This window comes from Arachis hypogaea, chromosome 14, assembly GCF_003086295.3.
Source record: "Arachis hypogaea cultivar Tifrunner chromosome 14, arahy.Tifrunner.gnm2.J5K5, whole genome shotgun sequence".
NCBI lineage: Eukaryota > Viridiplantae > Streptophyta > Magnoliopsida > Fabales > Fabaceae > Arachis > Arachis hypogaea.
In genome coordinates, this window is record NC_092049.1 from 985,044 (window position 1) to 1,000,551 (window position 15,508).

General features: G+C 32.9%; 2 protein-coding genes across 2 annotated transcripts; one reads left to right on the forward strand and one right to left on the reverse strand.

Moving 5' to 3' along the window:
• On the forward strand, nt 1–2,838 carry LOC112740830 (cysteine proteinase inhibitor). Its single transcript, XM_025789477.3, has 3 exons — nt 1–418; nt 583–781; nt 2,614–2,838. The coding sequence occupies exons 1-2, from the start codon at nt 203–205 to the stop codon at nt 775–777; spliced, it is 411 nt and encodes a 136-aa protein (XP_025645262.2). The 5' UTR covers nt 1–202; the 3' UTR covers nt 778–781; nt 2,614–2,838.
• A 7,408-nt stretch (nt 2,839–10,246) lies between these two features.
• LOC140178396 (uncharacterized) lies at nt 10,247–10,947 on the reverse strand. The gene is made up of 2 exons (XM_072215312.1): nt 10,825–10,947; nt 10,247–10,666 (listed from the first exon to the last, which is right to left on the reverse strand). Exons 1-2 carry the CDS (start codon nt 10,945–10,947, stop codon nt 10,247–10,249), a joined length of 543 nt encoding a protein of 180 aa, XP_072071413.1.
• Between the last annotated feature and the right edge of the window lie 4,561 nt (nt 10,948–15,508).

Below are 15,508 nucleotides of genomic sequence, written 5' to 3' on the forward strand. Positions count from 1 at the left end.
CTACACAACCTTAGGTAAGTGCACAAAAAATATAGTCATTTTGAAAATTGACCCTCTCTACTCGAAAATGTGACTAAAAATATATTCTGATAATTTCTTTCACATTTATTTATTTTAGTAAATATTATATTTATTTAATTTAAATAAAAAAAAATCCCTAAAAATTTTGAGGTCTAGGCTCACTAATAACTTAACAAAAAAAATGTGCAGCAGAACCGATGCTCAATGTTGTTGGGGCCCACAGCCAGATCCAAATAAAAAGAGAAGCCCAAGGCACTCTCTCAATTCACAAACAAAGCAGAGAGAAAGAAGCGTAATGGCAGCAGTGGGTGCACCTCGCGAAGTAGCCGGAAACGAGAACAGCCTCGAGATCGATAGTCTTGCTCGCTTTGCTGTCGATGAACACAACAAGAAACAGGTTTCTTTCTCTCTCTACCGATCATCGCTTTGGCTCTGGTTTTGGTTCGTTTTGTATGATTGATCATGATTAGTGTTCGATTTTGATTTAATTTTAAAATAATTTGGGTGGTTGTTTTGGATTTTTATCTAATGTGACGAATTAAATTGGGAATGATGATGCAGAATGGCCTTCTCGAGTTTAAGAGGGTTATAAGTGCTAAGCAGCAAGTTGTTGCTGGGACTTTGCACCACATCACTTTGGAGGCAGCAAGTGGTGATAGTAAGAATGTTTATGAAGCCAAGGTGTGGGAAAAGCCATGGATGAACTTCAAGGAGGTTCAGGAGTTCAAGCTTGCTGGTGATGGCTCCAATGCTTAACCAGGTATTTTATTGCACTACATGATTCCTCCTGCCTGCAATTTTCTTTTCAAAGTAACAATTAAAAGTGCTTATTATTATGTTTGCAATTAGTTTGGAAACAAAGTTTGGAATGAAATAAAGGGCGAGCACGGGTCGGTTTGGTTCGGGTTTACGGTAAAATTAGAATCGAACTGATCAAAATATAATTGGTTTGGTTTGATTTGGATTTGTATTTTTTTGTACATGTATCCGAACCAAATCAAACCGATTAAGAACGAATTAGTTCGGTTCGAGTAATTAGGTACCCGCTTTGAAATTCATAAAAAAAACCAAATTTTTATCTTAAAAATTCAATAAGTACAATAAACATGTAACATCAAACTCATTAAAATACAAACATATTAATAATGAATAATCATTGTCTAATGAAAAAGCCATATATATTTTTTTATTTTTTTTACTTAATTAATATATGATCGGGTTCGCGGGTTGGTTCGGATTCTGCACCCCTAAAACCGACACCCAAACCAATTACTAACAAAAGCTATCGGTTTGGTTCGAGTTGGACCTGATTACTCGTTGGTTTTAGAACTAATTTAATTGGTTTGGTTTGGATTCGGACAAGTAATCGGGTACCCGCTACCCGTGCTCACCCCTAATGAAATGGAAAGAATCAGAGAGACAACGATGTTAAGTTTACAATTAGTTTCTGGTCGAATACAGGGCTTTATCATGTCATTAATTGTAATGCTTCTGCTATTGATGGATTCCATCATATTGCTGCCTTAAAATCTGAACTAGTTAGAGTGTGAGTTTAATTACTTTCTAGTTGGAGGAAAATGGGGTTGTTGTGCTTTATGCCAAGTAAAGGTTCCTTTGATCCATAAGATTAAACTCTCATTGTCATTTTAATATGAGAAAGTATGAGGAGCAAATGAAATATTTGTACAATGTGTACAATGGAGGTTTAGGGAGTATTAGAGATATAATCATTAGTGTTACCTTTTCCCATCAGCTTTTTGGGATGAGTGGTATCATGACATGGTATAAGAACTCTAGATCCGAAAGGTTAAGAGTTTGATCCTTGGTGAACCCGAAAATCAGTTTAAGCTTTTGGGAAGACATTTATTATCCCTAGTACTCAGATAGTTATTCTAGATAGTATGAGGGATGTTCATTTTGTAACTCATATAGCCCATTGTACACGGGACTCTTTTAATATTCATTATGAATTTGCTGACATAGTCATGATGCATTAGTAGATCCATCTAATAGCAAGACTAAAATAGCTTACAAAGTGAACAACTTTTGAAATCTTCAGAGACCCACGTGATGGTGCTTATAAACTCAAGTATCAAAGTGAAACTTTACTCAACTTGAGCCTTTTGATGTAGAGCTCCTTAAGATAGGGCGATTCAGAGCCTCGACCCACGACTCTAAGGTCCAAAACATCTATAATAATGTGCTTTGAGAAAAGAGGTATTACCTTGTGAGAGTATGAGTTCATGTGCAAAGACATCACAGCCAAGCTTACTCCCTCTCAAAATATCTCACCAATTTTTTTTTTCTTTTATTTTCATTTTTCTTTAAGGGGGAAAAGAGAAAATGTTGCCTCACTATTGGGATTTTTTTAAATAAATAAGATTTTTTTTTATTTATAGATATGTTTATGGATCTTACTTAGTCCAGCAAGTTTTTGACTTTATCAGTGGTTAGCTTTAGCAGTCAGTTAAACTTGCATTGTGTTTTCAAATCTCCCTCAAATGAATGAGACAATTTCAAATCTAGTTTTATACTTAGGTTGTAGCTGGCTGGCTTACCTGGGGTTTTTAAATTTCTTCCTTGAATTTTCAGGTTATTGAAGATGGTGACTACCTTGGCTACAAGTTGAAAATATCAAGATATCAAAGCGTGTTATGTATAAAATAAATGATACACATTGACAACTATTTTACCTCGATGTAATATTTGAAGTCATAATTCATAACAGTGAGCGCGGTGTATGCATTTGGCAGCTTATGATTACCTGCTAGAACTTTTATGTAATATTTTGATATGAAACAAATAACCTTACGCAAAGTCCACGAAATTTGACTTTCTATGCGAAAATTGTAAGCGATACATTTACTGGCCAAAAGTTTATTCGAATATGTTACGTGTATACCAAAATTTAGTCACTAAAGTCAGTTATTAGTACATATAAATAAATTAAATCATACATATATTTATACACAAATATATTAGTGGTTGATTTTAACGTATGAATAACAATTTTGAAATGGCATTACCTCACCCAAAGGAAAGGCGAGAGAACAGAGGGGGAGATAGTATTATGAAATTGAATTCATCTAAGTCCCTTGCTATTCCGTTTAATGCTTAGTTTAAAAACGTGTAGCATTGGAAAGTATAACATCTCAAAATTTTAGAAACTTAATCCTAATTAATTTAGTGTTATTTTTTATTAAATTAAGGATAATTATATTATACCATTGATTGTTGACAATAATTAAGTTCAGTTTATTTTAAATTAAATTTAAATTTAATTAGTGGCGTATAATTTATGGTTAATTTTTATATGAAACGTGAAAATAATTAATTTAAAACAACGATTAGTATCTAAGTTTTCTAATTCTATTGTATTTCTTTATTGTTTACATAATTTAAGGGCCAAAACGAGCCATTTATGCTATTTATTGAAATAATAATTCAAGTATATAACTAATCTTTTCCATTCTGATTTAAATATTTAAAGGAAAAGTGTAGGAAACCAGCAATTTTATTAAATTTTGACCAGCATGTAACAAGTAAAAGAAAAGTGAGTAATCCCACATCATTAGATGAAATCTCACCCCATTAAAAATATCATTGATGATGGCTACAAATTACAAAAATTACTGGCTCCTAACGCTCCTCATATCTAAAATTATCAAACTACCTCCTGCCCCTTATGTATACATGATCACCTCACCCCTCATTCCCTTCTACCCAATCTCTCTTTCTCGCACACAATCACGCTTAAAAAAAACACACACACACAAACTCCTAAAACTGCATTTGAAAAGAAGATTGAAATTGAGACTAAATTAAGGAAGACTGAAACTGAGACTAAATTAAATCTCTGTAGTATGTTTGGTGTAAAATATATATTATTGAATTATATCTCACTAAAATATTTAATTTAAGATAAATATTGAGATTGAAAGGTAAATTTAGAATTTAAAAAATTAAATGAAAATATTTTATAAAAATATTATAACATAAACATGTGTTTCACGTATTTAAAAGACATACAAAAAGAAATCTATTGCAAACCATTAATAGCAAATACAAATTCATTCCTCAAGATGTATTCCTCTGAAAGTCTGAAGCGTTACTACTGTGTAAATATCAGACATACTTTTCAAATCTTCTTCTTAATTAACTCGTAATTCCTAAGCAAGGTAATCAAATGCATTTATTATCTTAATCTCCATAAAAATGTAATCAAAGTTTTCCATGTTCAGAACTTAGGAGAATGTTTAAAATGATAGTTTATGTTAGGTTTTAACTTACATCACCATTATAACGTCAATTATGGTGTAAATTTCTTCGAATACCTTGGAACATATAGCCAATGAATGACCCAATTTCTAAGTATAGTCATATCAAAGTACATGAGCAAGTGTTACAATCTCTCCTTGAAGGCTGGAACAACATACAATAGAACTGAATAAATATTCTATTTTAGAATAAAAAGAAGAAATATAAATATTCCAGAAATATTATTTCGAGCACCCTAGGATACGATTGATTAATTAATGTTTCAAAATTTAATGTCGGTTCATTAGAACTATATAAACCGATATCTAGAATTTTAATCCACGGAGGGTGGCCTAAGATCAGGCCGAAAGGCGTAGTCGATGGACAACAGGTAAATATTCCTATACTACCCCCTGTCTGTAAAAAATATTGTAACTTGAAATAATTAGCAAAAGTATAGAGATTGGTGACAACATAATGAATCAGGCAAAAGAGAAATAATAATTCTCTTATGTTCAGTTCAACCACAAAAGGCGCAAATCCCATATATAAACCAAAATAGTTAAGAAGAAGAAATATATAGAAATGGGAAAGGAAAGAGTTCATATCCAAGACATTGGTTGACAACCACAACATGACTGAGGGAATCAAAAATCAAATAAGATGTTAAATTGTCATCCTAAACTAGATGCTAAATTGATCAAATTCCTTCAACATATAATTTATTTTTTCACATCCTAAATATCAATCAATAATTAGTATAACACGGTGCAAATCCCAAGACCAAACCAAGAAATAAAATTGGAAGACAGGGGAGTGAGAAGTAAAAAAGAAATAGCAAATTCAACCTTGGGCACTGGAAGAACTAATACATTTTTAGTAATAACTAATCTCCTTCACTAACACGCCTATAGTAATATCTTAAACTAAGCCTTCAAACATATAGGTAAATTGAATATTTATAAATAACATGGAAAATAAAAAATCAGAATATATATTTTAATGTTTTACTTAGTTGTTGCCTAACATTTGGTGAAGGGTGAGGATTATCTCCTCCTCTTGTTTGCTGAACAGACCCCTATTCAATCCTGGCCTTAGATAGTTTATCCACCACAGACTGCAACTTTTTTCCGCTCCTTTGTAAACTTGTATGCACATGTATTTGTACTTGAAGGTTTCATAGTGACTTGAGAAGGAGGTTGAATCAAAGAAATACAAATTATAACAACTTTTTACTGATTATACATAATCCAGAAAACAGGAGATTATTTCATGATTATCTCATAACGAAAATGCATAGAAGAGAAGGGTAAAAAGAATGACACCACAATATATCATGCTTCAATTTTGAAGTACAATGAAACCTATGTCCAGTCTTCACCACAAACTACATGAAATTTCCACTATAATCAGTCTTGATTACAATCACCAATTACAAGAGTTTAACCCAACTCTTTCACACCTAAACTCTACCTAGCTTAGAACGCGTCTAAGTGCTCACCTAATTTAGAAAAAAGGGGAACCATATGAACTTTAATCCCAGCTCATACTTTATAACAAACAACACTCAATCAAAAGTAAATATTGCTTTTGTGAAATCTAACTCTTGTGTTTTGACAATCTCAATAAGAATAAAACTAGGCAATAGAGAATATAGAAATCACTCAAGAACAAGGAATAAAACTCGAGCTTCAATGGTTAACCACTTCAATCCGTTTTCTTGCTTTCTTCCTTGGACGAAATCTTCGTATGTAAGAATGTTGATATCTTCTTCATGGAGGAATAATTTCCCCTTAGGAAAAGTCTAGGGGACCAGCAACTTCATTGAATTCTGGCCAGCATATAACCAACAAAGAAAAGTGAGCCATTGGATGAAATCTCACACCAATCTCACACCATTAAAATCATCATTGATGGTTGTTTGATGGCTATAAATCACAAAAGTTGCTGGCCCCCTAACACTTCTCTTTCCCCTTATTAAAATAGTTGTTGCACATATCTTGGTTAAGACCGTTAGTATTGAATAAGAAATTTTTTTCTTCTTTTGCTTGATAATTAGTGCAGCAACTTTTTTGTGCTTGCTGGTTGATTGTCTTTTATTGATTTTCAAATAAGACCAACAATGCTTACAATAGGAAGTTAGTTATAATAGGCAAATTTAATATGTTTGTCATCACTAAGGTTAATATACAATTCTTAACATAACAGTACTCTATAACGATATATATGTTTCTTGATTACATAGAAAATTATGATGAGTTCCAATCGAAGAAAGAAAATATTCAGAACAATTTGATTTTCAATATCTATTAAGGTGATTTAATGTACTATTAAAGAGATAGTCCGTGTAAATTTGTTAATCGGATATATACAGAACATTGAACGATGTTCAAATAAGTGATGATCATTTACTAAAATGAAAACAAAATAACAAATATAAAAAGTAAAATCAGAGAAAGACATAATTTATCAGATTTGACATTGACATAGGAAAGGAGCAAATTTACCTAAGGATGATTTGCCAGCATGGCTTGGAAAACCTAACTTTTTCACTTTGGTTCTACCTCCCTCACCAAGCATTTGGAGCACATTGTTGGATTCAACAATAAAATTTAAAACATATTATATTGTTGGATTCAACAAAAGTATAAAATATATTTTAATAAATATTATATTTTTTAAAAATTGATTAAAATATATACAAATTACTATTAAATTAGATGTATTTAAGTCACCAAAAAAAAAATTAGATATATTTTTTATTTAAAAAAAATTATAATACAACATTTTTTATATTGAAATTGTACAAAACTACATCTTCATTTATTTTTTAATTTTTTTATTATTTTAATTGATGAATTTAGTCTTTTTATGTGGTGTTTGTTCTTTTTTTTTTTATTTTCGATTGTTGTTAGACTTATTTTTTTTATATGTTCTTGTGAAGATATGTTCTTTCTAAACGGTTAACTTGTATACATTTTCTATTGTCTTTTTCGTTCCATCTTTGTATGTGTATTCTTCATTTGAACATGTGCCTTGGATTCATTTATTTTTCTTTCTCCTTAATCTCTTGAAGTTTATTCCTATAATAAAAAAAATATAAATGAGTAATATAAATAATATTTTAAATAAATAAAATTTTTGTAGTATTACCTATTAGATTTGTTGTAATAAGGGTTGAGTTTAGTATTTTTTGTTGGGATAAATATCTTAGTAATAGTATATTGTTGAGAGCCTTTTTTTTCTTCTATTAGATAATGTCTTGAGTGATACAAACTCAAATAGTATTGAAAAATAATTAAATTGATTCTTTAATTTAAATAACATATTAAAATAAGTATAGTTAAAAGGATCTTAAAATATAATTATATGTAAAGTATTACAAAAACTTTTAAAACATTATAAATAGTAAAAGTAATAAGAGTTTTTTTTTTTTTTGTAAATTTGTTTTAAAAATATAATAAATATTTTTATTTTGTAAATATTTTTCATAGGTGAATTACGAATTGTAAAATGAAGTGATTGTGTTAAAAGTCTTATGTATGATATATAAGTAGGTCAAATAGGACGGAATTTAAATATTTTGTAACTTAAAATTTATTCTGATAATATTATTATCATTATGATACTTCTAATGTAGATATTTATTACATTTAATTAATGCTTTATATTTTTATTGAATAATAATGTAATAAATTAATTAATTAATTAATTAATTATGCATGGGAGTTATGGTTTTAATTTTTTTTAATATTTTATTAAAAGTTGATTGGTTAATTTCTAAAGTTTTGCCAAGTAATCAAAATTGATGATATGGCATCATTAAAAAAAGAAACATAGCTTAAATCTAATGTACAAAAAATTGGTATCAACTTTTATATAATAAGAATATATGTTCCAGAAAATGTACACATGAGCAATCATACATGGTAAAGACAAACCAATGAATTTATTCTTGTTAAATGGGTGTGGAAAAACTGATTACATACTAGAGGAGTGTTAGGAACCAGTAAATTTTGTGATTTATAGCTATCAATTAATCATATCATTGGTATTTTTAATGGTGTGAGATTTCATCTAGTGGTATGGATTATTCACTTTTCTTTAGCTTGTTGAGTGCTAACCAAATTTTAATAAAAGTGTTGGTCCCCTAAATTTTACATTAAAATCTAGTTAAAAGCCTATTTTTTAAATAACACGAAATACACTAATAAAAAATAGACGGAAAAATATGAGGCCGACACTTTTATATATATATATATATATATATATATATGTTGTGGCAAAGTCCTACATTGTATATGTTAAAGTATCACCCTGTTTATATATTATAGAGATTTTAACGTAAATTGCTAAGCTTTGGTGACGCTGGCTTGTGACTCGAGTGAGGACATTAAAGTAGTAGAACTTTGTATTTGCCTATCTCGACCAAAGTGTGCTTGTGATCTTTCACAAGTTGGCTCGCCAATGTAGTGTGTCTCCCTAATAATGGGCCCCTGCCTGGGCAAACAAGCAAAATTCAGCTCAAGTTATTGTTCACACGCACACGCTACTAACGCTAGTCAATGATAGTCTAACTGGACAATGGACCACCATTTTTTTTTTAATTTTAAACTAGTGCATTACCTCGTGCAAGGCACAACAAGGGTATGTGATTTTCAAAAATCAGTCAAGAATCAATTTTTTGAAAATTAATACAACTGAGGTAGTTGTTGCTTTACATGTGATAGTCTAGAACAATATGAATTTCGTCCGTTATTATGTAGATTGGATTATCACGAAGAAGACATGTTATGGTAGATATTGACTGTGATAATATAATCTTCTGACCAATATACTCTAACATGTATGTGAATAATCATTGTTATGACTGGTTAATTAATATTTTCAAACACTTTCCTATAGACAACATTAATGGTTGAAGTTGTCACCGTGCAACCATTGTTCTGAATTAACATTTTGAGTCCATTCTTTGACTTTACTCTTGATAGCACAATATATAGTTGATTGTGTCGCAAAACTGGCCTTGGCAAGTACAACCCAACTATGGCCTTGGTTGCTAGGAATCATGTTAATGCGCGATATTATGACAACTTGACCAACCTTGTTTCCCGTTAATGTCATGCATTCAATGACATGATTCCCTAGTTTTCGCACTTGTAATCTTGTCCCGTTACATAGACATTGGATTGGACAATGTTGCACAATAGCATGATTGGCACACCTACTTTTATAGTAAATTGATGCGGTGGCAAACCAGAGCAACTAATAGCATTAAGAACATCTGGTGTAATCATGTCTGAGTTTGACTCCATCCTTCCTCAACGCACAAACTATTAGAGCTTAAATATATTTTTCTCCCCTTCCAGACGATTCATTATTAGTGTATTCACATCATTAACCACTTCCAATGTAGGACCAAGGATGAATTAGTCTTTAAAGTACGATGGCTGCTTAGTATTATCCAACAAGTTAGGGTATACAAAATCAACCATATGGTCAAAGGGATCAACTGAATCATTTATCAAGATGTCTGGATGAATATGTATCTTTGACTCCCTGTCCATAGAATTCCCAGCCAAGCCATCCTCAGTCTCCAATAACCATTTTGAAAACTGAGCAATATCATCCATAGCTCCAGCAGTTGCTCCAATTGTTAAGCGCATATTCATTGTCATCGTTAACACAATACAATGTTGCCATAGATACCAAGCATTGATGGATGAATGTACAATATTCTGATGTGAGTTCATTGGAATCATTGGAAGAATCTACTAAAGTCACCTCCTAGTACCACCACCTTACCTCTAGAATGTCACGTAAGCATTTGTCGAGTGCTTTATATCAAAGTTTGTTGAGCATCGGTGCCTCATTCCATATAATAAGTTTGGATTTGCAAACCAACTTGGTCAAAGACGTGCCTTGCTTAATGCAACACACTAAGTCCTCATTCAAGTCCAGTGGTATCTTAAACTTTGAATGAGTTGTGCGTCCATTTGGAAGAAATAGAAGCAATCCCACTGGATGCAACATTTAGGACAATGTCCCTTTTGCTTTGAATTGCAGCTAATAAAGTATTGTATAGATACGTTTTACCGGTACCACCATAACCATACACAAAGAAGAATCCTCTAGGATTACCATTAACTGCAATTATAATGACGTCAAATGCTCTCCTTTTATATGTATTCATATTAGATAGGTTGTTGTTGATCTCCTCTGTTAGAACTTCAACATCAAAATTAAGCTCATCTACTAGAAGACGATCCTCTAAGCTGTCAACGATATCCAAACTTGGGTAAGGCATCTTGTCAAACTCTTTAAGGGATCTTCCATTGGATTGAAGTTTGTCCTCAATCTTTGCAAGAGTCATGTTCATAATTTGTTCCTGAGAAAGTTTTAATTCCACCAAAAAGAATGAACAACAATATCCATTAGTTACATTTAGAGATTTGAAAATACGTACAACGTTTTGGCCGTAGAAATCATGCTAATGATGACCACACCTACTCACTGCATGCTTCTTCTATGAGTGAATAAAATGACCTCAGACAATATATGGTAACACTGCTCCCAAACAATCTCTGGTCTTACAATGTTATTAGGCAGTAAGAAGATGACGAATAGGTCACGAATGTAGTTCCCAGAGGCCCATCCACTTTCTTCCATTATAGCATCAATGAATTCCTTATCATCTTGTATCAACCCTAAGGCTTAACATGCTTCCTTGAAGGTATTGTACACAACCCCGTTGACTATACGCAAATGTACAAAGCTAAGGCACCCCCTTTTATATGTTAAGCAGTAGTCGTGGGTAATAATCTTCAACATTCCCCCGAGAAACATGCGAAAGCCTACCAATGGAGAATCCTTGTTTCCTTGGCATCCACATTGAAATGTCATCCTTCCATACAAAGTTGTTAAGAAATTGGCTGTATGTAAGTGTACGACCATAGAGAAATAACCTATTTGCAAGCATCCACGTCAATAACTTTGTTAGCTTGCCATCAACCCTATCTATTACATCAACTATGTTTTCATAATCTACAAATACAATAGGGTGTTCATTGGGCAAATGGAAAGGTAGCCTAATGACCGAAGGTTCCTTTTGTTGGATGTCATAACCAAAAATACGCGAAGATGCGTCACACGCTAAGATATATCGACAATCATAATAGTTGTGTATTACATCAACTACTTGTTCAGACTCACTGTCTACATTGGTTTGGTAAAAAGAAGCAGTTACCCGGTCTTTCCCTTATGCACGTACTTAAACAAATACTTTATTGCAGAGGTTTGGCAGGTGTGCTCACCATTGATATGGCAGACATATTTTAGCAATAGTGTCGGGTTATAGGGTACAATGTATGAATTATCAAGCATCGTATTATTCTTTATTATTATCCAACCATTATCTATTCTCTTGTACTTGGGGAACCCGCCATCATTGATTATTGTCCTTGATATAAAGGGCTTTGGATAAAACTTTGAGCACCGACCATTTGTCATGTAGGGGATTTCATTATTATACTTGCCACAAGGACCATGGACCATATACTTTTCAACTTCTACATAGAATTTGGGCCTCTTGAGCTTGTCTGGAATCTCAGCTGAGATTAGATTGTCACTATCATCCGGTGACTTGGGCTTGTATAGAGGATGCATAAGTAGTAGTATGTGTGCATGTGGAAGTCCTCACTTTTGGAATTCTACAATGCAGACATTTATAAAGACTGAATGATTGTTAGGCATTAATACTTACACAATTGTAATTTAACAAATTTCAGTAAACTTACACGTTGTTATCTTACTAAAGAATCGATCATGCTTAAAGTCAGCTATCAACTCACTAAGCTTGATGTTAAAAATCCTTGAAACAATGTCAAGATGGTATTGTGCTTTTAACCCAGTGTCTTTGAACAAATGTTTTATCTCGTCCCATTTAGGATTGCATGTAATTGTTATAAAGCTAGGATAACCTACATATTTGCAAATTGTAAAACCATCATTGCAGTTGTTAAACATGTACCAAGAACCGTCTGTGAAGCTACTCGGCAGTATAATCCTCTAGCCAGTTGCAATAGCACTTGCTTCTCCTCTAACCAATGACTCATGGGGTGCACTGTACTTGTCCACCCTTAGTTTGGGTAAGTTATTTCTAATGAAACTAAGGCATTCAAACTCAACCATAGTGCAGTGCATCAACAAAAGATTGTTAGAATAGTCTCCTAGATTCTAACATGATTGGGGGCTCATTGTATCTCATCTGAATACAGTATGAAAGAACTCTCTTATACTTGTCATCTTATGTTTCTTTGTACCATTTAGACCATATCGAGTAGACGTCTCCATACCTATTCTAAATTCATCCTCGCCATATGGAAATACCAGGGGATACCAAAGATCCAAGTACAGTGGGTGGAGAACATCTATTCTTTACAACTTGTTTGATGTTGATTGAATAATGATATCTCTATCAAGGATTGAATCGTCAATGTCACCTACTATTAGGATGGCAACCTCAATTGCAATGGGTAAGTTATATACTCTTCCATCCTTTTCCAACTTCCTAATCAACCTCATTTTGACTTTTGAAGGTTCCTTATCATCGAACCTGTCTCGTGCAAAGAAAAAGCTTTTGGCAAGAGGGTTGCAGATGTCCAGCATCTTCGTGAGCTCGGACACGATTTCAATTTCAAGTTTGCTGATTATTTCACCAGATCTAGAATGGTTGGAAACATTCAGTGTGTTATACAGTTAAAACACTTAATAAGTATGTATAGTCATATGAATATTAAATGGATTGCAAGTCATAATCTATTGTGTATGTCAGTTTGAATGGTGTATCTCACGGCAAATGTCCTATTAGACACTTCATTCTCTGTGTCATAAATATATAATTGTGCAAGCCTTGGCCTTTTGTTGTTAGTAGAGATCAAGCTTCAGATTGAATGATAGTTCTAACCACTAATTGAGAAAGTTAGTGGAGTCGTGCCATTGTTAATTCTACGATTAAATTTTTCAGCCATTGACATAAACGCAAACATGGAATTAAACTTTTGGATATTCTTCTTGAAGTACCTTCCCATGTTGTGGTCTCCATGATAGAGGTCTTGTAGACTTATAGGGACCTGCGTAAGGAAGGGCAGTTGTACTTTTCCATCTAGGAAGCAAAAATCAAATCGAGGAATTCAACTCCTCTTTCTTTTAGCCAACTTTTCCCCTTCTCACATGCATGGATTGCATGAACTATATCACCAGCATCCTAAGTTTCTGAAATTCAACTGACGCTTGTCATGTTTTAAGCGAGAAAATTAAGTGCCAAATGATTTATTTTGAAAATCTAACATGCAAGGTTTTTAAGAGATGTATGTAACTTTCCTCATGAATCAATTCTTCCGATCCGACCAGAGAAAATTAGTGTGGATCTATTCAGAAAGGCCCACCAAAGTTTATATCAACAAATGAAGTTGTTTGTTGTTAGGATCAGATTAAGTAATTCATGAATTCCAAAATACTACCTTGGTGGTCATCTGTGTTGGAGTTATCTACGTAGTCAGAGTCTATTTCAATATCATTAAATGCATGTATGACTACATTAATTTGAAGTTACCATTAGTTTACTAATAAAGTGCATGTTTTGACATGGACAATATCTAAAACAATAACTGGGGTAGGTATTTTGAATCGATTAGGAATAGACATAATACATAATCCATGGTTCCAAATAAATGGTTGTTAAGTTCACTAAGCATCGTTAGTTAATAGTTGGGTTTAGGAGCAAACCTTCAAAACCTTTCAGAGATCGTGATTTATTCGATTAAAATGAGCTATGTCCAATGACGATGGTTCTCCAAAGGAAAGTTCTGAGTTCTGATTCCTCACCATGCCAGTTGCATAGTTTAGGTTTGTTTTATTGTGTCGATGGCTTTCTTTGTAATAGATTGTATTGTTAATTGAGCTTTTAGGCCTATGTGATTAAATTTGGATGACATGGGAGTCCCGAATTAGCTATATGCGAGGTATCTTTGAATATTTCATGATTGTATGTTAATATAAAGTTTTGATTTATCATCAAGACTTACCCACGTCGTCCCCTGGCTGGAGTGGGTAATTGCCTACCATTATTTCCTGAAAGGTTGTTAATGTATTGACCTGATAAGACTTTTTCCTTCATGTAATTACTCGTATTTTTTGAATTACTGTTGTCCATGGTTAGCACAGTACGATTGAGGCCAACCTTGTCCATTATGGTAGACTAAATAGGATAAAATACATATGAAAAATATAGCAAGTCAAGCTAAACAATGCAGTGGTATACTGTACTTTTATATACTTGTAATAAGAAGAGAATGTTACCATTGGTTATGTTTGAGAGTTGGCTCTTTTGTGATTTGTGAATAAGCTATGCTTGCAGGTCTTTTTCGAGCCACCAATTGATAGTTTTGACACGAGCAAAGTGTTTGGTGACGTCTGAGTTGGTGGGTCTATCCATAGCCTAGGATGATGATGGCAATTGTTCGACTGTGCTAGAACTACTCTTAAGAGGGAGTAGTGGTATCAAGTTTGGACCTAATTAATGTTTTGCATTGACTACAATGAGTATATGATATACACACAACTTCTGGACTTAACCAAACAAATATGCATGTTAATACGATGAGTTAAAGAAACTCACCGTGTGGGATTATCCTTTCAGATGATGGTCCTCGTTGTACCGCTCTTCTCTGATCTAAGATGAATCTCCTATGCAACCTAGCTATTTTTGGGCTGAGCATGAAATCACTATAGTCCATTATATCGCAATGGCCGATGCAATGGCATACATATGAAATATACCTATTAGTCTTCGAGCTGAATTATATAATGACCATTATTTTGGTTAATAGCGGGCTCTATCAATCATCATGTTATGATTCTTTAAGGATGTATAAATGCATGATTATCGGTGATAATGGAGTTGTTATAAACAAAATGAGTTGTTGCACGCTCGAGCCGATGTCTACAAGTAAATAGTCGAATTATTATAATTAAATTTGCTTTTAGAGACAGAGAATGAGAATCACCAACCAGCCAACCCCAACCATTACCAGCTACCACCAACAACAGAGGAGGACTACAGAGGTTGAGAAAAAGAGAGATTGAGGGAGAGAGGCAATTAAAACATATGCTTCAGAAAATGTACACAGGAGCAATCATACCTGGCAAAGACAAACCAGTGAATTTAATA